Source organism: Leptosomus discolor, unplaced genomic scaffold (genome assembly GCF_034619465.1).
Source record: "Leptosomus discolor isolate bLepDis1 unplaced genomic scaffold, bLepDis1.hap2 HAP2_SCAFFOLD_99, whole genome shotgun sequence".
NCBI lineage: Eukaryota > Metazoa > Chordata > Aves > Leptosomiformes > Leptosomidae > Leptosomus > Leptosomus discolor.
The window spans coordinates 322,530-345,048 of record NW_028237950.1 but is presented as its reverse complement, the minus strand read 5'-3'; the positions used below and the strand labels follow the sequence as shown (position 1 = coordinate 345,048).

At 54.5% G+C, this 22,519-nt stretch overlaps 2 protein-coding genes across 2 annotated transcripts; one reads left to right on the top strand and one right to left on the bottom strand.

The window, feature by feature from the left end:
• Positions 1–476: 476 nt before the first annotated feature.
• Positions 477–4,829, bottom strand: LOC147412337 (ubiquitin carboxyl-terminal hydrolase 42-like). Its single transcript, XM_086481470.1, has 9 exons — positions 4,814–4,829; positions 4,301–4,501; positions 3,825–3,935; positions 3,197–3,267; positions 2,560–2,642; positions 2,127–2,313; positions 1,736–1,876; positions 1,414–1,514; positions 477–696 (listed from the first exon to the last, which is right to left on the bottom strand). The coding sequence occupies exons 1-9, from the start codon at positions 4,827–4,829 to the stop codon at positions 477–479; spliced, it is 1,131 nt and encodes a 376-aa protein (XP_086337596.1).
• A 7,513-nt stretch (positions 4,830–12,342) lies between these two features.
• Positions 12,343–12,945, top strand: LOC147412336 (olfactory receptor 14J1-like). Its single transcript, XM_086481469.1, has one exon. It carries the CDS (start codon positions 12,343–12,345, stop codon positions 12,943–12,945), a length of 603 nt encoding a protein of 200 aa, XP_086337595.1.
• Positions 12,946–22,519: the final 9,574 nt, after the last annotated feature.

Genomic DNA, 22,519 nt, shown 5'->3' with positions numbered 1-22,519 from the left:
ATCCTCACTTTCAGGCTCCAAGCCCGGCTTTTCGCACCCATTGACTTTTTTTAGGACCCACAGTTCCAGTTTGAGGCTATGGCCCTGCTGACTGGCTCAGCTGTGGCCGATGGCCCCTCCTCTCAGAGACACCCCGTGCCCCTTCTCGGGCCAGAGGGCCCTGACCAGGCCCAGGCCGTTGCAGTCATTCCCAATTCAACATGGAGCAGGAGAGCAGCCACAAACCCAACCCCAGCGGCTTCCCCAGCCCCACATGGCCCAGGCTCAGCCTCACTCCTCCCTTCCCATCTCCTCGGCCCCCTCTGCCCCCTGAGTGGCGCAGGGGGATGGGGAACGGGGCTGCAGCCTCCCTGATGGGCCTGTGCCAGCACAGAGCTCCCAAAATCCCCAGACATCAACCTCCCGCGCTGGGCATTTGCACCAAGAGCCCCAAAACCTGCACAGAAGAAAACTCCCTGCAAATCACATGTGGAAGGTCAGTGCGTGCTTTTAATCATGGCTTTGGCTTTTCTGCTTGCTCTCCTTCTTGCTGGGCACTGGTGATCTGTGTGCTCCACAACCTGGCTGCGGAGATCGTAGCCCTGCCGCGGGGATCTGCTCCGGACCCTCTCCCTGGCGCCAGTCCTCTGGCAAGGGGATGAAGGGCTGAATCCTGGTCCCGCAGCACCCCCCTGCTTGCTGCCAGCCGCCTGCCGACTGAGGAAGGAATGGGCGTGTGATGGTGCCGGTGAGGAAGGCCGCCTTGGTTCAGTTTCCAGGTCAGGGCGCCTGGAGACAAAAAGAGTGATCTCTGGTTAGGGCTGTTCTCGCAGCCTCCTCTGGGCTTCAGCCATTTTCTTGGGGTGGTTTCTATGACAGAGAGAAGATGTAACCAGGACCACAGATGGGAAACGTGACTGGCGTCTTCCCACCAGGTCTCCCCTGCCGGGGCAAGTCCTCGTCTTCGTACCCCCTACAGCCTCCATTTCATAGGATCATGGAATCACAGAGTGGTTTGGGTTGGAAGGGACATTAAAGACCATCTAGTCCAACGCCCTGCCATGGGCAGGGACACCTCCCACCAGACCAGTTGCTCCCAGACCCATCCAACCTGGCCTTGAACACTGCCAGGGAGGGGGCAGCCACAGCTGCTCTGGGCAGCCTGTGCCAGCACCTCACCACCTTCACAGGGAAGAACTTCTTCCTAATATCTGATCTAATTTACCCTCTTCCCATTGAAAACCCTTACCCCTTGTCCTATCACTGCACTCCCCCATGACAAGTCCCTCCCCTTCTCTCCTGCTGGCCCCCTTTACATGCTCTTCTCTGCTTTAGCCAGCTTCAGATCATTGAAACACTCAGGAGGGTGAGAAGGAAAGGAGCAAAGCCAGGAAAAGGAAAGCTATTCTGAGCACCTTCTAACACTGCTCTTACCTGATGTAAAAGAGTAAATAGGCTTGCTGCTTGAGAACTGTGCTGATGTCACAAGGATTCACAGCCGTGTCATCCATCTGGTACCACAGTCCGTCGCTGGCCTGTACAAAAAGGCACCGAGATCTGGAGATGAAGTGCACGGTTTCTCCACAAAAACACAGGTTCAGAAAGCTGCGGCACCAAGAGGACGCCCCAAGCAAATCCAGCCCAGCCCCTAAGGAGACCTTCTTCCCCAAAACCTTGGCTGCCAGGAATGCTGCCAGGAAAGTTTGTCTTCCCCAGCACACGTTGCTCCCTGGCTGGGGAGGAAGTTGCTCTTTACCTTTATGTAGCAGAAGTAGTGTCCTGCACCACAGCTGCCACCTGCGTGCACCAGGACAGCATACAAGGAGTAGAGGAGAGGCTCTCCAGCTGTCTCGGATGTGTATGGGCGAAGGTCCAAGTACTCGGGGTACTGCACAGCCTACGGCGAGAGAAAGAGGGCTCAGAAACCATCCTGAAACAGTGCGTGAAACAGCCTTCCAAGGGCCAGGGGTTCACAAATACACCTCCGGGTCCTGCACACGCTTGCTTTTCCCCAAAGCAACATGTCATGGTTTGGGTGGCGGGAAACTGCTCTTGGCCAAAGCAGCTCTGTCACAGCAGAGCACAGGCTGGTCTTCCCACAGGAAGCCTCCTCTCCCCAGAAGGGAACACGAAAAACCCAACGTGACCAGCTTGGGAAAGAGCGCGCTGCTTTGGGAAATCCGCTCCGGGAAGAGACGGTCGCACTCCAGCTGCCTACGCACCTTGCAGATCTTCCTGCCGGTGAAAACGTTGTACCTCTTCAGACACAGTGTGAGGACCTTGGGTTCGCGATGGACAGTGAACCCCTTGGAGACGGCAACTATCTTGTTGCAGCTGGAAAGCAAGCACAGAGCCTGGTGCTGAAATGCACCCTCTTGCCGCCAGAAGGCCAGGCTGCCTTCCCTGTCTCACACACCCCTCCGCTCTTTCAAGGCTACTCAGCACCGTGAGGCCATAGGAAGAGAAGCTGCGTCTCACCGTTGTGCATTAAACCCAGGGGAACAGGTCACTTGTGCTTGATGCCGTGCAGCACCTTCCTGCCGGATCTGGTATTAATAATGGTGTCAGTGATCATCTTACCTGGCACATTTAAAGCAGTTTTGGACATCCAGCCGCTCGGGTTCCACAAAGGCCTCCAGGGCTGCGGCGACAGATGAGGCTGCCTGGAGGAGTGAGAAAAGAGAGCGCTGAGCTCTGGGAAACATCCTTGCCCAAACTCTCACGAGGAGTTTATGCCAAAACCCAGCTCGGTGGTGCCAAGGAGAGCCACCGTGAGCCCATGAGCCGTGCCCAGGAGGAGGCAGAATGAGGGTATTTGGCTGAAGAGTCCCTCAATTCCCAGGGATTCCCGGGGCCATCAAGAGCCACGGCTCTGTGGCACCGCTCAGCTCAGCTCCCGACAGTGTGCGGGGTCATCCGTAATGAAACCAGCACAACCCATCAGCCTGGGCTGGAAGCCAGATGGGTGCGGGGGGAGGGCAAAGGGAAGAAGGACGAGAGTACATGGAGGGTGCAGAGAGGACAACACGTGCTTGTGCAGCTGAAAGGCAGCTCCTCCAGGGAGAGTGGTGCCATGGCCTCCCCAGCAGGACACTGTTCGTTCCACCTCCCATCCGCCACCAAGCTCTCCTGGGTTTGCACTAGAGGCGTTTAAGCCCACTGCATGGATTCTGGAAAGCTACAGGGAGTCTGGAATCACAACTAGAGAGCCTCTTACTCTGATATCCAAAGGGACATCCAGGAAGGCCTCGTAGGAATCAGAAACCGCTCCACAGCTCAGGCACGTGACTGGAAGGCAAATCAAAATGCTCAGCGACAGGGGAAGTCGACTGGCTGTGCCGGCTTTCGCTCTTCTTGCCGACCACGCCAGTCACAGTGTCAGTGGTTTACCCTAGGCAGACAGAAGGGCACCGGCAATCCCAGGGGGAGCAATAGTTGTGGAAAAGTACCTCTGGATCTCAGGGAGCCCCAGAATATTTGATGGATGGCGGTGGTCGATTGAGAAGAAGCGTCCAAGCTGGAAAGCAATGGTAAGGCAGAGGGTTAGTTATCTCCTCCGAGAGCTTTGCTTTGTCTGAAAGCCCTGGTCATACGGTTGCCTTGACGGGAGTACGTCAAGGAGCCCCAAGGGCTCAGGAACATTGGAAAGGTCACTGCTTGTGCTTACTCGCTGCTTCCGTGCAGACAAGCTGTCTGCATGGCATTCAGAGTGCAGAGGAAGAACTCGTGGGCATCTTCCTGCTCATCAGGCTGGAAATGCTCTCCTATTACTAAGAAAGAAGAAGTTAGTTGTTCTCTCCTACAAGAAGGGAAGAAAACCTGTAAAAGCACCAGAAGCGACTTACGATTGAGGACATTGCTGATGGCCGTAGGATAGATGGCACTGATTGAGCAACTCAGGACCTTGTTGACGTGCTCTTCCACTGTGCACATCACACAGGTGTCTTGCTGGAGACCTGAAGAGGGAGGAGGGAAGGAAGAAGCACCTCAGGTTAGCAAAAGAGCCACAGGGATGGGAAATCTGATGGTGATCTTGACGTTCTAAGAACAGTCTCCGCTCCTCTCCTCCCAAGGTCCCAACAAGCCCAGGAGAAAACTTTCTTCGGAGGGATGCTGAGAGCCGGGGCTAGAAAGAGGTGCCTTTCTAAAGGTGGACACACCTAGATATGACAAGCGGCTTCTAGGCTTGAGTGTTCTAAGAACACCCACTTGGGGGGCCAACAGAGAAGGGCTGCTTTTCTCCTAAATCAGATTCCAGACTCTGGGAACCCTTGGGGCGTGCCCAACAGATTGACACGGAGATGTTCATGAAAGCACTCACATGACTGGCTGTGCTCCCGAGAGAGCAGGTAGTTGCCCAGAGGCGGGGTGTAGGTCAGGCACTGCAGGACAGAGTTGAGGAAGCACGAGTTGCCCAGGTTGTAGAGTCCCGCTCCAGCGCCCCATCGTTGCTGCCAGTCCAGGCAAATCTTTTCCGGGGGACAGAGGATTCTTCGTGGTGGAGCCATCCCTTCGGCAACGACTGCAGAGAAACAACATTTGAAAAGAAATGAGACAAGCAAGTACTTCTCAGAGAGGGTAACCCTACGGATGTCAGATCTTCCCAGGAGCAACGTCATCTCTCAAAGTCTGGTTCCTAGTGACAGAGGAGTGAAAAAATTTGTTTTCCTGCGACTAATCGAAAACACGTGGGTAAGTCTGGCTGCTATCAGGAAACCCCCCAGAATGCACTCTGGGCGGTCAGCGCATCGACGGCCAGGGATGGAGCATCAGCCACGTCCATTGCCTGTGGGGATTCACAAAGGCCAAGGCTGCTGGTGAAGCCCGTACTCACAGGAGTTGTTCCCCATTGCGGCCATTGCTCCTCAGGAACAGAGGGGAAAGCTCAGGATGACCAAGGGTGTCGGGACGTGCTCCAGAAAGACAAGATTAGTGCCAATCTCGTCACCTGATGGCAAAGAAATAATTGTAGATCAACAAAATGACTTAGAAAAGCCCCAAAGATAACCCACAGATCAGCCCCCGCCATCAAAAGTGTCTTGGTGGTACTTGTAACTGCTGCAGAGCTGCAGGCTGGTGGCCCTGCTGTCCCTGTCACGGGACTCCAACTGTCAGCAGTTCCCAAGGCCCTTTGGAAGACTGCATTGCGTGCCACCTTCTCAGAAGCGAACCTGTTGCCAGTGTTAGCAGCAGAGCCCTCTCCTCCTTGTAGGCAGGAGCGACCGGCTTTTGGCCACGACTTTAATGGCTGCCTTTGCCAGGCTCCTTTTCTGTTTCCCTTCCGACCCATCGGTGAGGGTGGGTGAGCTCCTTGTCACTCCAGGCTGAGCCCAGCCCCTCAGGCTAGACTGCCACCCCCCCACTTGCCTATCCTAGGCTATGGTAAAGAAATCAGAATCGGCAAGTAGGATCCCTACCCACAGCCCACCTCTGGCCGGCCTATGCAGGTGCAATAGCTCAGCCCCGAGCTCAGAAGGCAGAGACCAGGCTGTGCTTCTTTCCTGTGCCTACCCATCTACGGTCTGTCCCGAAAGTCAAACCATAATTACCTTTGACAGAGGATGGACGTTGCAGACAAGCGGCCAGAAAACGAGAAATGGCTGGAACAAAGTAGCTGCACCAGCAGCAAAGGAAGGACCAAGCTGCTGCCCCAAAGGCCAGCTCAGCCCGACTGGCTTTCGCTGGGCCGCTTCTCGGGATACCAAGCCTTGGCCAGGGGAGGTCACAAGAGCCAGGCGGGTACTGCATCACTGCCCCTTTGTGACACGGGGCCATGTCACAAGCCGCTGGGCTTCCCCAGGCGCCGCTGGCCAAGGGCTGTTCGTCTGCCAGCAGAGCTCCCATCTCTGCCCTGGGCCGCCCCAGCCGGGCAAATGGAAACCTGCCCAGGGCCGTGAGCGCGCCTGTCCCCAGCTTCGGCCGGCACAGGCAGGTTGCTGAGGGTTTCTTTTCCACTCGTCCCAGGTCTGGGGCTGTGTCCGTGAGCCTCATGTAGCAAAACCCCTGCTCTCTCACAGCGTCATTTCCAACGCCTTTCGTCTGCCCCCAAGATACAGCCACGGGCTGACGCCGAACAAGCGCTGCCCGAGAAACACCTTCAGCAACTACACGGGGTTGAGCTTCGCTGGCTGCCAGGCCCCTGCCCAGCTGCGCTCTCGCCCAAACTCCTTCATGGGCAGCTCTTTGCCACCTTCCCATTTCTCCTGCCTCCAGGGATTGTTAGCTCTCTGTCAGCCACAGCTTGGCCAGATCCCTGCTCGCGGTGGCTGGAAGCAGTTTTGTTCCTGCCCGGCCTGGCCTGCGTAGCTTTGGGCTGCTCAGATGAGGCAGCTGGTTGCTATTCCTGCCCCACTTGAACTGGCCAGTTTGGCCCCTGCCCCAAACTCAGGTCATCCAGTTTTCCCAGTGTCCACTCAGGGCAGTTGGTTTTCCTCCTGCTCAGCTCAGGGCAGTTCGTTCTGCCCCTGCTCCACCCGGGGAGACTTTCTTCTTTTTATCCCCCACTGGGGCATCCCGTTTGGCCACAGCCTTGCTCGGGCGCCTTTTGCTCATCATGTCCCCCTCGGTTCTTCCCCTCCCTTGCTTGGGGAGGCTCCTTTTGCCCCTTCTCCACACAGGCTGCCTGGATTTACTCCAGCCCTGCTCTGGGGGCTCTTTATGCCCCTGCCCAAATCGGGGTGGCTAACTTTGCTCCTGCCCCACTTGAGGCACTGAGTTTTCTCCCTGCTCCCTGCTCCCTGCTCCCTGCTCCCTGCTCCCTGCTCAGGGCATCTCATTTTGCCCCTGCTCCCGCCCTGCTTGGCGTGCCATTTTTTGCAAAGTTCCCTCCCGAATCGAAGAAAACTCAATAACAACCCAGTGTTGTCAAGCAGGGATTCTTTATTGCGGTGCCAGGCAGCACGAGGGATGGCTCCTTCCATCCGTGTGTGCGCAAGCGTTAGGACTCTTGCCTTATAGTTACAGCTTTTATACATATTTATTACATTTCTAAGGAAAGGTCGGGTTATTCTAAACATTTCCAGGAATTCGTTAACGTAAGTTCCTCCCATAGTCCCGCCTCAGTCCGCCCAAGTTACGCCCCCATCGGGGGTCCTTGGTGGTCGTTGGGGATGAAGGTCCGAGCCTTCCTCAGGGTTGAGCTTTTGAACTTGTCCTGTGGCACATGCCCTGTACCATCCCGGGTCTTTTCCAATTTGCAGAACCAGCTCATGCGAGCTGCCCTCCCTGTCTCTCCTGCTCAATCCTTTGTGTTCCTTGAGCCCCACAGTCTGATTGGAGGAATCCAGCCGGTGTCCTTCATTTGGCTAACTTGGCTTCCTTCTCTCTAAAGGCTGGTTAGTCAGTTGGCAATGGATACGTACATATGCATAATTCATTACAAAACGGAGAACAACCAGTGGTGGATGGGGATCAAGCCAGGGGTTACTTGAGCAAACTGCGCTCTTCCCAGGCCATGGGACTTGGAGGGGCTGCATCCACAGGTGCTGAGAGAGTGGTTTTTCCCCAGGAGGCACCAGTTCATTATAATTCCACTAAGAAAGGCACTCAGATCCTGTTTATTAGCACTAAGACTATAAGGAGAGAATCTTGCAGATAATCTTAGGTCCCTTTAACAGTGGCAACCCCAGGGAGTGTAGCATCGAGCGGGCCTTTGACCTTAACGCAGCCAAGCATGCAGACCCCATCCATGGAAGAATCTCCAGATTTGGTCACTCAAGCTAGTACAGGATTTTCTGACAAGGAAACAGCTCTATTCATGATCTTGAAACAAAATCCGGAGCTTCCAAACCCCCCTGCTTTCTCATGCTCCTCACCGAGGTGGGAGGCTTGGTGCGGCCAGGTGAGGGTTTCGAGATGAACGCTCAGTAACAACAGGGTGTCATGAAGCAGGCATTCTTTGTTGCAGCGTTGGGCAGCACCAGAGATCGCTCCACCACGAGTGCTGCACTGGAGCAGTCTCACAGAATAGCTTAAGGACAGTTTAACTCGTGCCTCTTCATTACAGTTCTCAGAACTAATTGTAACATTCAGGACTTTCCTGGAACTCATTACTGTGTGCTAATGATTTTGGAAGATGCGCAGTTAAGTTATGGTAGGGGTCTCTTCTCCCTCTGGTGGTCGTCTGTAGTCTTCCTCACGTTGTCCTTCCTTTAACCCCAATCACCACACACGCTCAGTTGTCCTTTGAATGTATTTTTGTGTCTCCTGGTCTGGAGCTTTACTTGGGTGTTTTTCAAAGTTCCTGTTATTTGCATATGGCGGTGTGTTTATATCTTCCAGACACCAAAGGCCACACAAACTGTTCTTCCCTGACACAAACACACGATCAATTTCCCTGTATCTTAACTGGTAAAAATATCATTCTCTGACAAACAATGTAAACTACAGACAGAGGGTGTAAGATCAAACGATCCTCGAAGACTAAGCTCCATAGCTGACAACAACCAGGCTTAACACCCATGTGGTGTGGGGGTGTGTGATGCCAGGTCCAGGTCAGCAGTAGGACCCCTCCCAGGCTCCATGGAGGGTGGGTGAGGAGACAACAAAGCGCTGGAGCTGTAAGGACCTTGTGTCCTCCAGCGGGTCTCAGTGGAAAAGACAGAAGCCAGAGCTGAGAGAGAAAGGGTCTCAGTTCTGTTGGGGTGTCAAAGCCCCTCAAGGCCCATGGCTATCCACACCACAGCTACACTGTCCCATGCCCGTGCCCGTTACCTTGCTTCCAACACCAAGCTGTGGTTTGCTGAGCATTCGCCAGTGCCTGTGAGCTCCCCACAACCCAGCCCATTTCTCCCAACACCTTGCTAATGCCCATTTTCACCCAAGGTTTCCGGTCCCCAAACAGGTGTGACTTCTCTATTGCGCGTCCTTCTCCTGCTGCCTGGAAATACAAACACAACCTATTTCACTTCAGCTTGACACCCTCAATATTTTGGGTCTTCTTCCTTTCTTCAACGCACTCCCTGCTACACCTACACTCATCTCTCCTGCACTCCCCTGTGTCCAACAGACACAGAGGTGGGATCTGAGTGGACATGCTCCAGGGCACAGCCGTGGTTGCCCTGCTCACCCACTAGCCATTTTCGAAAGCCCCATTGAACATCTGGGTGCTGCCAGTAAGAAGGGAGTTCCTTCCACCTCCATGACCTCTCCAAGATGATGGAGAGTGGCTTCATGGTGACACCAGCCTGCTCTCTCAGCTCCCTTGGATGTCGCACCTCCTGTCCCTGGGAAAAGCTTGTGTTTGCTCAAGTGACCTCTGACTTCATCCCCATTTGCCACTGGTTCTTCTTCTCACCGGTCCTGTCTCAAGTCACAGAAGCCTGTGAGACCTTGCTGGGGAAGGCTGAGGCAAAGAGGATGGAGAATCTCAGCTCTAGCTGCACCTGCTCTCCCATTCAGCAGTGGCCACACATTGTGTTTGTTCCTTCTTGAATTGTCCCTGACATTTACAGCAGTAAACAGGCACCGTGGGGCCCTTGAATTGTCTTTCAAGCTCAGAGTGACTTTCAGTCTGGGCTGTCGCTGTGCCTGGAGGATGGTGTCCTGGAACAGCAGCTGTGCAGAGCTCTGCCACCGTGCCTCACCCGTTTAATCCCCCAGTGCCACAGCTCCTTCTCCAACAAGAAGAGCTCCAGCTTGTCCTGTCTGTGCCCCTGTCTGAGAGTATTGCTGTGCGTTTGGGCTGAAGCAACACAGCTGGGGAACCGGGCAGGCTCCCCCTTGCCATAAGGAAATCTTGCTTGCAAGACCCTGTGTTTGCTTCAGGGCAGAGACACGGCATGGACAAAAGTCAGCTGGATGTCTGCCTTGGTCTCTGACTGCCGTCAGAGGCTGAAATGGCTCTGCTCACTGAACTGAAGACATCCCCCTGCTGGGAGAAATTAGAGCCTTGCCTGTCATCTTCCTGGTGTGCTGCCTGATGGTAGGGGAAGGAAAGGTGATTCTCCTGCCCAGCTCTTTTCCCAATAGCAGAAATAGCACTCCCAGGATGAGAGAGAGAGAACATCAGTGGTTGCTTCAGGGTGTTTGACAGAAGGTTCCCCTGGAGGCCCAGGGACACCTGGAGGGAGCCCAGAGGGGGCAGAGAAAGGGCTGCCTTGGGCTGCTCCCCTGCTGCTGAGCTGGGCTGGGCTCCTGGGATGGAGGGAGCTGCTGGCAAGCAGGCAGCGCTGCAGAGAGACAGCTCTGCCCAGGAGCAGGGCTGGGGGCACTGCCTGCAGGCAGGGAGGGGAGAGGAGCCAGGCAGAGAGAGGTTAAAGGCAGCATGGGGTGGGAGGATGGCTGAGAGCTCACTGGAGGAGAACTCTTCACAGCCTCTGACCCAGTAAGTCTCTGGCTGCAGGGCACTGAATCTGCAGTTGCCGGAGGGATCTCCAAAAGCTGGCGCAACCTACAGCCTATGGGATCTGTAAGTACAACTCTGCCAGTTTCTCCAGTGTAGAGCAGGACATCTTGTGAGAGCAGGCCTTCCCTGCTGCCCCGTCAGAGGGACAGGGCACAATGTGTCTCTCTGGGTGCGCGGTAATGCAGAGAGGCTTCCTGGAACAGTGTCCTAACGCTGGCATAGCCCACGTCTCATATGACCTGTGAGGAAGGCTCCCAAGGATCCTTCAGGGCTGAGAAGGATGTGCTCCAGAGCAGGGCACCCCTACCGCATCATCAAGGGGACAGGACATGATGGCTCCTTGTCCCAGGCATGGCTTCAGGGGTACAAAGCTGGGTGTGCAGCCAGGAGTGCCCAGGGCTCTTCCTCCAAGCAGGATCCCTGTGTTGCAGCGGGCTGTGTGCTGGGGGCAGGGACCCTGCTGCCTGCCACAGTCAGCACTCAGCCTGCCCGGGGACTTCCCCATGGCACTGTGGGGAGAAGCTGTGGATGGAAGGAGTGACCCTTGCAGGGCATGGCAGGGTCCTTCTGCCATCGGGAGGGTGCTGCGTGGGTCAAGTCTGGTCACAGCTCCAGATCACCCCTGGCAAATTTGCAGCGTGTCCATTTGCAGACGAGCATTGAGGAAGCATTCACCTGAAAGACAAGGAGTCTGTGCTTTCAGTGTTCTCCTCATGGCTGACTGGGTGGGTGGAGGAGATGGGAATTTCTTTCTCCCTTGGGGAGAAGACATGGAGAGCCCAGATCTCGTTGGCACGTGTCTGCGCTACTCCTTAGCCCTTGCCCGCACAGAGATGCTGCTGGGCAGTGTCCTGCTGCAGAAGGTGCCTGCAAGGCAGAGCTGAGAACACAGCAGGGTGCTCTGAGCACTGAAAGGGAGGACAAAGGAACAGCCCCCGGCAGGGGCAGCTCCAGGCAGCAGAGAGATGGGCAGGGAGGGAGAGGGAGCTGCTGCTTGAACGGTCTTGGGAGGGGGGATTCCAGTAACTCCCTGCCATCCCCTGCAGTGCAGGTGCCTTCCTGGAGCAACTCCGTGGTCTCCTCTGACACACAGTACAGTCCCCCACCCCTTAATATCACGGGGAAATAGCCCTGCATTATCCTCCAAGCAGCCCAACCACCAAAGAGGAGAAATGCTTGAGTGTCTGACCGGGTCTCCCCATCCTGACTCTCTCGGCAGCAGAACTTTGGCATGTTCTCCTCTTGCCTCTGTTGACCTTCTTCTTCCCCTTTTTCTCTCTGTGGTGGGGGGGGTGAGGATCCAGGTACAGCTCAGACACTGATGCTGCATGTCCTCTCCTGCAGGCGTAGCCATGGAGGAAAAGCACCAAATCCCCTAATATCTGGGACTCTGGGGACGGCAGTGTGTGGGGCTGGGAGTAAGCCGACCCTGCTTCAGGGTGCCCAACTGTAGGACTTTCCCTGGAGGATCCTGCTGGGATGCAGGCTGCCCTCCACAAGGGCACAGCTCTCCCATGGCATCTCTGTGTTTTCCAGGAGCCCCTTGGAGAAGACGTGCCAGTGCCAAGGCCATGAGAATCCTGCTGGAGGGCTGGTGTGGGCAGCTGCAATGAGCACTGTGTGTCCCTGGCTGGGAGAGCAGAGCTGAGACCCTCCTCAGGTATGAGGAGACTGGGTGAGGGGGTGGGAGAGGTGCACTCGTCCATCTGACTCCTCTGCTGTCAGCAGTGTCCAGTTTCTTCTCAGGGGAATGGCTGAGCGTGATCATCCTCCAAGTCAAAGAGGTGCCAGCACAGGGCAGCTGAGAGCAGCAGTGACGGACAGACCGGCTGTCCCCACCCTGCACTAAGGGGAAGTCCCTTTGTCTCTTAGGACCCACAAGGTTTCACTTGGAGCACAGCAGAAGAGGATCTCTGCCTTCAGAACCCTTCTCAGCTGCGGTGGGCAAACTGGAATGTGCTGCTCAGCTCTTTCTGTTTTCCTTCTTGCTTGGAGCAGAGTATTGTCTCCTCACTGTCATGGCCTACGACCGCTACGTGGCCATCTGCAAACCTCTGCGCTACAGGACCCTCCTGGGCAGCAGAGCTTGTGTCCACATGGCAGCAGCTGCCTGGGGCAGTGGGTTTCTCACTGCTGTGCTGCACATGGCCAATACATTTTCACTGCCCCTCTGCCAGGGCAATGCCCTGGACCAGTTCTTCTGTGAAATCCCCCAGATCCTCAAGCTCTCCTGCTCACACTCCTACCTCAGGGAGGTCGGGCTTCTTGTGGTCAGTGCTTGTTTAGCATTTGGGTGTTTTGTGTTCATTGTGGTGTCCTACGTGCAGATCTTCAGGGCCGTGCTGAGGATCCCCTCGGAGCAGGGACGTCACAAAGCCTTTTCCACCTGCCTCCCTCACCTGGCCGTGGTCTCCCTCTTTCTCAGCACGGCCTACCTGAAGCCCTCCTCCATCTCCTCCCCATCCCTGGATCTGTTGGTTGCAGTGCTGTACTCGGTGGTGCCTCCAGCAGTGAACCCCCTCACCTACAGCGTGAGGAACAAGGAGCTCAAGGATGCAGTGTGGAAGCTGATGACTGGCTGCTATGCAGAAGCAAGAAACTGCCCATCTGCTTCTGCATAGCAGTTGCCATGTACCTCAGCACAAGCCCAGCCTGCTGTTGGTGGCGGTGTTTTACTTGCCATTCCCTTTCTAATTTGCTGTCTGATTTCCTTTCCCAGCTGAGTGGCTGTCTAAACGCGGAGCTCTGCTCTCTGTGCGGTTAAACAAAATAAAGGACCCTACAAAGACTTTTTAATTTTTTTCTGATCTCCTTCCTCCAAGACCGTTTGAGCTGCAGAGAGAATTCCTCCATGCAGAGGTGGAGGGGAAGAGAGCTCCCACATGGCAGCACTGCGAGAGAGCTCTTGGTCTCCCAGAGCTCTTCTCTTTCCACTTCCACACTCTCCCTCTGAGTCCTTATGTGCTGTAAGGCCCAATCGCTCTGGCAGCTCGGTCACAGTCCTGCTGCGTGGTGGTCCCGTGACCGCAGGCAGGGACAGGCAACGGGCATCTCTGCCATACAGCTGCCCTCTGTAAGAGCGGTTCCATCGTGAAAGGGGATCTCCTCAGGGCAGGGCCTGCAGGCTTGGCTCTCCCTCCAAAGGGGCTCTCAAGAACATGCCCAGGAAAGCATCCCACAGATGAAAACACCAGTGAAAAGCTGAAGAGTGTGAGTGTGCAGGGTGGGGGCAAACAGCAGTGTCCCCACACAGCCAGGCCTCCTGGGAGAGACCTGAAGGACTAGCAGAGCAGCGTCTGGTCTGTGCCTGGGCTCACTGGACACCCTGGGGAAGCTGCCTGCGCTGGTTTGGGCTGGGATAGAGTTAATTGTCCTCACCGTAGCTGGTAGGGGGCTGTGGTTTTGATTGATGCTGGAAAAAGTGTTGATGACCCAGGGATGTTTTAGTTATTGCCAGAGAGCGCTTGCACCGAGTCAAGACCTTTTCTGCTCCTCAGCCCACCCCAGCAGCGAGCAGGCTGGGGGTGCACAAGGAGTTGGGAGGAGACGCAGCCGGGACAGCTGACCCCAGCTGACCAAAGGGTTATTCTATACCGTTTGATGTCATGGTCAGCAATAAAACGCTGGGGGAAGGGGAAGGAAGGGGGGCCTTTTGGATGGATGGCGTTTGCCTGCCCACGTAACTGTTAGGTGTGTTGGAGCCCTGCTTTCCTGGGGATGGCTGAGCACCTGCCTGCTGATGGGAAGCAGGGCCTGAATTCCTTCTTTTGCATGGGTGGCTTTTGATTTACCTGTTAAACCATCTTCATCTCGACCCACGAGTTTGCTCACTTTTGCCCTTCTGATTCTCTCCCACATGCCTCTAGGGGGGCAGCGAGTGAGTGAGCGGCAGTGTGGTGCTTAGCTGCCAGCCTGGGTTAAACCACGACACTTCCCCAGGGCGACCCTCATGGACTAGCGCCTCGCAACCACCATTTCCAGCACTGCCTCTCACCACAGCTCGGGGGGGTCCTTTGTCCCTCCATGGAGGGACACTGAATGACCAGGTCAGACGTCGATGTTCGCATTGTACAGATGAGCTGTAAGAATGCGCATCGCGCCCACGAGGTGAGATGAACCTGAATGAGCACAAACACCATCAGCCCCTTCTGGGGGTGTCATGAAGGCCAGTGGGACAGACAGGGTCTCAAGGTCACTTCACGTTGAAAGTAGCGTCCCCTGGGAAACCACCGGAATGCAGCACTGGGGTGGGCTTCCTTGAACCAATATCTCTGAGTCCATTTCTCTTGCTGTGGGGCATCTCGTGCAAGCGCAGAGCAACGTGACACACGCAGGGCTGAGATGCCTGCCAGCCTCTGGGAGAGGGAAGAGGAGGCCAGAGAGGCACTGCAACTCCTTCCCTGCACTACCTGTGTGTGTAAGGACTCGTGTCTCTGAACACCCCTGTGGGCAAGATCAGTGCACGAGGCCAGCTCAGATGTGGAGATCTGGCAGAGCCCTGACATTTCTGTGTGTGACTCCAGGAACAAGCCCCACTGGCCCAGTGAGATTCATCTCAGCCGCCTCGGACAGGCTCATTGCAAGGGCTCCTGTTTGCTGGGTCACCCTTGCCTGTAGTTCTGGATGTGCCCTCAAAAGTGCCAGAGCAATCAGAGAGGTTCTGGGGTCCACGTAAAGGAGCCATCAAACCCATCTTCAGGAAGGGCAGGAAAGACATTTGGGAGAATTACAGGCTTCAGAATTACCTCCGTCCCTGGGAAGGCAATGGGACATGTCGTCCTGCAGCCATTCCCAGGTAGCTGAAGGACAGGAAAGGGATTGCTGAACCAAAATGCCAAGGGGAACAAAGGGCACGTTGTGTACCTGGAGTTTTGCAAGGCCTGTGACATGGTCTCCTGTCATGTCCTTACAGCCAGATTGGTGCTCTCTGGGCTGAAGAAGCAGACGTTGTCGTGGGTGGGATGTTGCCTGGATGACCAAGGCCAAGTGTTATGTGGTACAAAGTCCTCCGTGCAGCCAGTTACTAGCAGCGTCCCTCAAAGACCAGCGCTTGTGACAACATGCTCGAACAGCTTTACTGTCGCCCGGCATGATGGGACAGAGCACACTTTCAGCACCTTTGGGGAAGATGCAAAGCTGGGTGGAGGCTTGAGCAACCTCACCTAGTTCACCCTGCCTGGAGCACGAGAGTGAGACACGATGTTGTTCAGGGCTCTCTTCCAACCTCAGTTATTCTGTGATTCCATGAATCTTTCCCTCAGAGAGGTTTTTGAAGACAGAATAGGTAGGGGAAGAAGAAGAAAAGAAAAAAAAAAAAGTCAGAAGAGGAGCTGTAAAATTTGTCAACATAAATGCATCAGTTCCTGTGAAGAATGTTGCTCCACTCAAATTGTTAGTAGGAAATATATTTCGTACATTGTATAAAATAAGCACACTTTTGTCTGGCCATGTCCTGGCCATAAGGAGGGGGATGAATGGGTCTGGCATTATGGGGTCAGTTGCTTACAGGAGGTATGAGAGAGAACATGGAAAGACAGCGAAGCTTTACCTCCCTGAAGCTCAAAGCAGGGTGAGAGGTGGGAGGGATCTGAATGGTCAAAGAGTAAGAGGAGGAGGAGCCCTGGGGAACAGTGGAAAGTGCATATGTCCAGAGAGGCTTCTGAAGAGATGCCTGCAGACAAGGTGAGTTTAACCAGGACAGGCAGAAACAGGTGGAAGGTTGGGAGATTAAACAGAGAGCATGACAGGCAGAGTGTGGGCGAGGCACACACAGGGTAAGGTCAGTATTTCAGAGAGTATTTTCTCTCCAAGTTGGACAGATATGGGTTCGATGGGTGGACTGTTCAGAAGATAAGGACTTGGATGGATGGACGCATCCAGAGGGCAGTGGTCGATGGCTCAATGTCCAGATGGAAAAGGGTGACAAGTGGTGTCCCTCTGGGACCAGTGTTGTTTAATACCTTCATCAATGATATTGACAGTGGCATCGAGTGCACCCTCTGCAGGTTCACTGATGACACTGAGCTGGGTGGTGCAGTTGATATGCCAGAGGGACGGGAGGCCATCCAGAGGGACCTGGACAGGCTGGAGAGGTAGGCCCAGGTGAACCTCAGGAGGTTCAACAAGGCCAAGGGCAGGGTCCTGCACCCAGGCCAGGGCAACTGCTGGTATCAACACAGGCTGGGAGAAGACAGGCCAGAGAGCAGCCCTGTGGAACAGGACTTGGGGGTGCTGGTGGGTGAGAAGCTGGACATGAGCCACCAGTGCGCAACTGCAGCCCAGAAGGCCAATCGCATCCTGGGCTGCACCAAAAGAAGTGCGGCAGCAGATCGAGAGAGGGGATTCTGCCCCTCTGCTCTGCCCTGGTGAGACCTCACCTGCAGTGCTGCGTCCAGCTCAGGAGCCCCCAGCACAAGAAGGATGTGGACCTGTCGGAGCGTGTCCAGAGGAGGGCCACGAAAATGCTCAGGGGGCTGGAGCACCTGTCCTATGAGGACAGGCTGAGAGAGTTGGGGTTGTTCAGCCTGGAGAAGAGAAGGCTCCAGGAGGACCTTGTAGCGACCTTCCAATACCTGCCAGGGGCCTATAAGAAGGCAGGGGAAGAACAGTTCGCAAGGGTTTGCAGCGATAGGACAAAGGGTAATGGTTTTGAGCTACAAAAGGGTAGATTTAGGTTGGACATTAGGAAAAAGTTCTTTAATATGAGGGTAGTGGGTCACTGGCACAGGCTGCCCAGAGAGATACTGGAAGCCCCATCCCTGGAGACATTCAAGGTCAGGCCTGATGGAGCTCTGAGCAACCTGACCTAGTTATAGATGTCCCTGCTTATTGCAGAGGGGTTGGGCCAGGTGGCCTTTAGAGGTACCTTCCAACCCAATATTTTCTAGGATTCTTTGAGGTGGAGGCTCAGGGCGCTACAGTAGCAGCGTGCACCTGCTTGAAGGTGGTTTTAGAGCTGATGGAGCTTTTCTTGGTAGTGGGAAGGGAAGGAAACCTCCACAAAGTGCAGCTTGGAAGGTTCAGACTGGAGGTGAGAACAAAAGAAATGTCACTCAGAGGGTCGCCTTGCAGTGCAAGTGGTCCCCCAGAGGGAGTCTGGATCAGCCCTTGGCTTTGTGTTTCAAGGAATGGCCAGCGAGAGTAGAGAGACATGAGGGAAGGTGTAGAAATGGTGGGGTGAGAGCTAGGTGGGAAAGCAAGCAGGGTGTCAACAGCCTGAAGGGAAAGAGGTGCAGGCTTGGGGCAGGGTAGGACAGCCTGCAGTAGAGATGGCCAAGGGCTGTAGCAAGGCTGAAAGGTCCAAGAGGCCTGAGGTCTTGGTCCTCTTGGCTAGAGCAGTTGCCTCTGCCAGCGAGGCTGATGAGATGGAGGGTCTCAGGATGTTCCTTCCCAGGGCCTGAGGGTCAAGGCTCGGCCTTTCTGCTTCCTAAAGCAAAGCAAAGGGTTTTCTCAGCATTCCAGCCACCTGCACAGGGCCTTGGCCTGCCTGCAAGCATGGCCTCCAGTGATCTGCTCTAACGACGCCCTGGGAAGGCTTTGTCAGTAAGGGCCCTCAGGGGGGCCAGTCAGGGCTTCAAGGTACTTCTGGGGTTTGCTTCTGACTTTGGCTTCTGGAGAGCTTTCTTCAGGCTTCTCTCAGTACCTGAGGGTCATGTAATGAGCCCCAAATGCCCGAATGAGCCGTTTATTTGTGTCATTTCCTTCAAGTCTTCAAGACTTGCACAGCTGATTGGAGCTTTTTCATAGCGTAGTTCAGGAGGAAGATTTCAAAGTGCTTCTAAGAACTTTATTTTTTATTTTCAGGGTTACACCTTCTGCCTTTTCTTTCAGAGAAGGGGTTAGAGCAGCCTTCTCTAAGTGCTAATGATCCCGAGGGTCTCCTCAGGAGGTCTGGACTGGTCAGAAAAGCAGTTTTTTGAGGTCTGACACTGTGTGGACAACCTTGCTCCTCATCTCCCCAACCCCACCATTTCCCTCACTGTCCCCCGGAACCTGCATCACTTTTTGTGACATCAGCCTTCTCCACTGCAGTGCTTTGCTTGCACACACGGCTTTTGCTTCCCCTCTTCAGCTGTCTTTGTCTTGACCCACAAGTTTTGCTGCTTTTGTCACTTCTGATTCTCTCCCCCATTGCTCTGGGGGTGTGTGGGGGGAGTAAGCAATTGATTCTGGGTGTTTAGCTGTTGGCCAGGGCCAAACCACAACTAGTTCCTACCACAGTGACCTTTCTGGGCTCTCCTCTGACCCACACGCAGGCTCTCACCTACACTCTTGCCTGTCCAACAGAAGAGCTCAGGTATCTGAGCTGCCCTGACATCAAACAGGAGATCTGCATCGTTCCCATTGGTCTCTCCTAAAGACCCTGCATCTCCACCCACCCCAAGAGCCGTGGGAGCTGTCCTTCCCCACCCCAGCCCTTCTTCCACTCCTGTCACAGCTCTGTGGTGGCACATGGGGCTCCTGCTCTCTGTGCCCCAGGCTGTGGGGCCCATTTGGGCTGCAGCGCCTCAGACGTGGCACCAGGGCCAAGGGCGGGCTTGTCACCTGGAAACCTGGTGGCAAGAGATGGGACGCCGTGTGTGGGAAGGCTTTGCTTGCCAGCAGAGGCACGCTGGAGGGGATGGCAGGTGGCAACGTGCTGATGGCTGAGGTTCCCACCACGAGAGCAAGAGCTGCAGTGCCCGAGGGCAGAGAGAAAAAGACCTGGGCTGTGCAGCCCTGGCAGGAGAGGGGTTGGCTGTGCCAGGGGACTCTGCAGCATGGTGGGACCTGTGCCAGAGGTGGAGCCCATCTCCAAGAAGGACCGTGATGCTGCTGGAATGTCCCTGGGGGAGGACAGCCTGTGATCCAGCCGCACAGCGGACATCCTGCTGGAGGCTGGTCAGCTCCAGAGCAGCTCTGCAGAGAAGGCCCTTGGGGTTCCGGAGGACCAGCTGAGCCTGAGCCAACATGGCACCCGCGTGGCCAAGGCCAACAGCTCCTGGGCTGCATGAGGAAAGGCCATGCTGGCAGGTGGAGGGAGGTGACCCTTCCCCTCGACTCGGCGCTGGTGAGGCCACACCTGCAGTGCTGTGTCCAGTGCTGGGCTGCCCAGGGCAGGGAAGCTGTTGACCTACTAAAGGAAGCCCAGTAAAGGCCACAAAGGTGGTGTAAGGGACTTTCCGTACCTTCCATAGGAGGGAATGCTGAGAGAGGTGGGACTGTTCAGTCTGGAGAAGGAAGCTCGGAGGGATTCTGTTACTGTGAATGAATACCTGATGGGGGGGCATGAAGACTGAGGAGCCAAACTCTTCTTGGTAGTTCCCAGCAACAAGACAGGGGGTGATGGACAGGTAAACACTTTTTGACTGTGAGGATGGTCAACCCCTGGAACAGGGTGCCCCAGTGAGGTGGTGGAGTCTCCATCCGCCCACCTAGACACGGTCCTCAGCAACCTGCTCCAGCTGAGCCTGCCTCACCTGAGGGTTGGACTACATGATTTGAGTGTCTTTAGACGACCATTAAAGGTCCCTTCCAACCCAAACTGTTCACGATTCTATGATTCTAAAAGCTCACTTTGGTGAGGAGTGGGCCATCAATTAGAGTCCTCTTGGGTGACGTTCCTGGGCATCTGAAAGAGAAAAATGTGTCCAAACACAGGCAGCATGGACTTAGCAAGGATACATGCTAGGAATTCCCTATCTAGCCCCATTTTGAGGATTCTGGCTGCAGTTTTGAGGGCCCAAATCCTCATTTTGAGCCTCCAAAGACCCATTGTTAGGATGCAAAGCCTCGGGTACCAAAGTACCGTTTGAGGGACCAAAACTGAATCTCAGGTTTGAAACCCTCATTTTCATTTCCAAAGCCCTGTTTTAGGGTCCAAAGCCCTATTTTTAGGGCCCAGACCCTCCTTCAGAGAGTCCAATGCCCTCTTTTACAGCTCTAGGCCTGCACTGGAGTGCCCAAAGCCCTGTGTTTGGGATCAAAGCTTCATTTCTAGGGGCCATAGAGGAACCAAGAGGTTCCCTTCCTGTGCAGGGTCCAAAGAGCCATATGTAGCACCTAACCCATCCTTTTTATTGCCCTAAGCCTCATTTTGAGGGCCAGAATTCTCATGTTTCTGGTCCAAACGTGTCTTTTATTACCCACTGCTTAACTTTCAGCGCCCACAGTTTCATTTGCAGGGTTTTAAACCCTCAGATTTAGGGCAGAAAGCCTCTTCTCAGGGTCCAGAGCTACATTTACAGTAACCAAAGCTTGAGTTTTCCTTTCCAAAGTCCTAGTTTTGGATTCCAAAGCCTCATTTTAGGCTCCAAAGCCTCACTTTTATGGACCAAAGGCTCCATTTCAGTTTGCAAAGTCACACATAATTTTCAAGCTTCGTTTTCAAGCTCCAAAGCATCAATTTTAGGATTCAGGCAGGAATTTCTAGGGCCGAAGCCACATCTTGAGTGTCCAAATCCTAATTTGGAGAGTCCAAAGCCCTCTTTTAGGCCTCAAAGCCTTAGTTTGTGATCCCAGTTTTAGGGTCCATAGCTCAGATTCTAGGCGTGAAGGCTTCATTTTCATGCTCCAGACCCTCCTTTCAAGGGGCAAACTCCCCACTTAGGGCTCAAAGCCTCAGTTTCTCCAGGTCCAAGTTCTCATTTTAAGCACCCAAAGACCCATTTTTAGCCTGGAAAGCCCCATTTGTAGGGCCCAAATCCTCATTTTTAAGGTCCAAGCCTCTCTTTTCACACCCATGGCCTATTTTTAGGACCCACAGTTCCACTTTTAGGCTCCAAATCTTCACGAGTAGGCTCTAAACATTATATGCAAGTTCCCAGGTTTACACTTTTAAAGGTTCAGAGACTCATTTTAGGGGCCCTAAGCATCATATTGAAGCCCCAAAGTCTCATTTGGAAGCGCCAAATCCTCGTTTCTACAGCCCAGACCTCTGAGGTGCTGTCCATAGCCTCATTCCTACTTGCCAAACTATTCGTTTTGGCTTCTAAATGCTCAGTTCAGGCTCCAAAACCTCATTTTGCAGATCCAGGCAGGCATTTTGAGGGTCCAAGCCAAATCGTGAAGTTCCAAACCCTGATTTGGTGGGTCCAAAGCCCTCCTTTAGGGCTCAAAGTCTCACTTTGAGGTCCCAAAACCTTACTTTCAGGCTGCAAACCCTCCTTTTAGTGTAGAAACTCCCCCCTTGGGGCTCAAAGCCTCATTTTCTTTATGTCCAAAGCCTCATTTTCAGCACCTGAACCCATTTCTAGGCTGGAAAGCCCCATTTCTAGGGCCCAAATCCTCACGTTTAGGCTCCAAGCCTGGCTTTTAGCACCCATAGCCTTTTTATAGGACCCACAGTGCCAGTTTTAGGCTCCAATCCATCACGGTTAGGCTCGACAGCCTCATTTACAAGTTCCACGTTTTACACTTTTAAAGGTTCTGAGACCAATTTTATGGGCTGTGAGCATCATTTTGGCCCCCCCTCCGGCTCCAGTTTCAAGCCCTCTCCACCAGCTTAGCAAGCCTATGCCCAAAGACCCTCTTCCCTTTCTTTGACAGACGGAGCCCCTCAGCCCCCAACAGACCAGGTTTCTCCGAGTGAGCGCCATGGTCTAAGCAGCCAAACCCCTGGCTGTGGCACCGCTCCCAACAGCAGTTGCTGACCTGCCAGATTTCACTGGCCCTTTCAAAGCCCTTTCCTTTGACCAGGAGAGCTGATGAGAAAACCACCTGCACGCCAGAGTCCTTTACCATCGCTCCCAGGGCTCTGAAATCCTTCGTGATACTCTGCAGATGGCTCCTGTCTGTATCCCTGGTGCCCACATGAAGCAGCAGCAGTGGGTAAGAGCCAGGCGGCTGTCCGAGGCTTGGCAGCCTCTTGGTGACATCCCTGGTACGAGTCTCCAGAAGCTTGAAAGCTTGAGGCTTCAAAGCCTGAGTCCCTTTGAACAGGGCCAGAACAGAATCAAGAGGGAGTTGAGGCAGTTCTGGCATTCATCTGACGAACCACAAGCACGGTTTTCATTTGGTTCTCATTAAATACTACCTTTTTACAAAGTCAGCTTAACAACTTCTGTAAAGATGGGGGATTTCTGCAGCTACAGGGGTATAAAGGATCTGGGCACGTTCCTGTCTCAAGGTCGGACTGACTAGCATGAACAGCCCAGAACTCCGTGAGCCCTGACAGATGTGCACGTCTTCACTGGTACAAGTCATAGCGCGGCTCGG

Excerpts from the sequence above, each read along its gene's own strand:
- LOC147412337 (XM_086481470.1), bottom strand. Across the intron at positions 2,643-3,196 it reads ATGTCCCTTTGGATATCAGA|GCAGCCTCATCTGTCGCCGC; the intron begins GTAAGAGGCTCT and ends TCACTCCTCCAG. Across the intron at positions 2,314-2,559 it reads AACTGCTTTAAATGTGCCAG|CTGCAACAAGATAGTTGCCG; the intron begins GTAAGATGATCA and ends CTTGCTTTCCAG.
- LOC147412336 (XM_086481469.1), top strand. The coding sequence starts at position 12,343 with ATGGCCTACGACCGCTACGTGGCCATCTGCAAACCTCTGCGCTACAGG.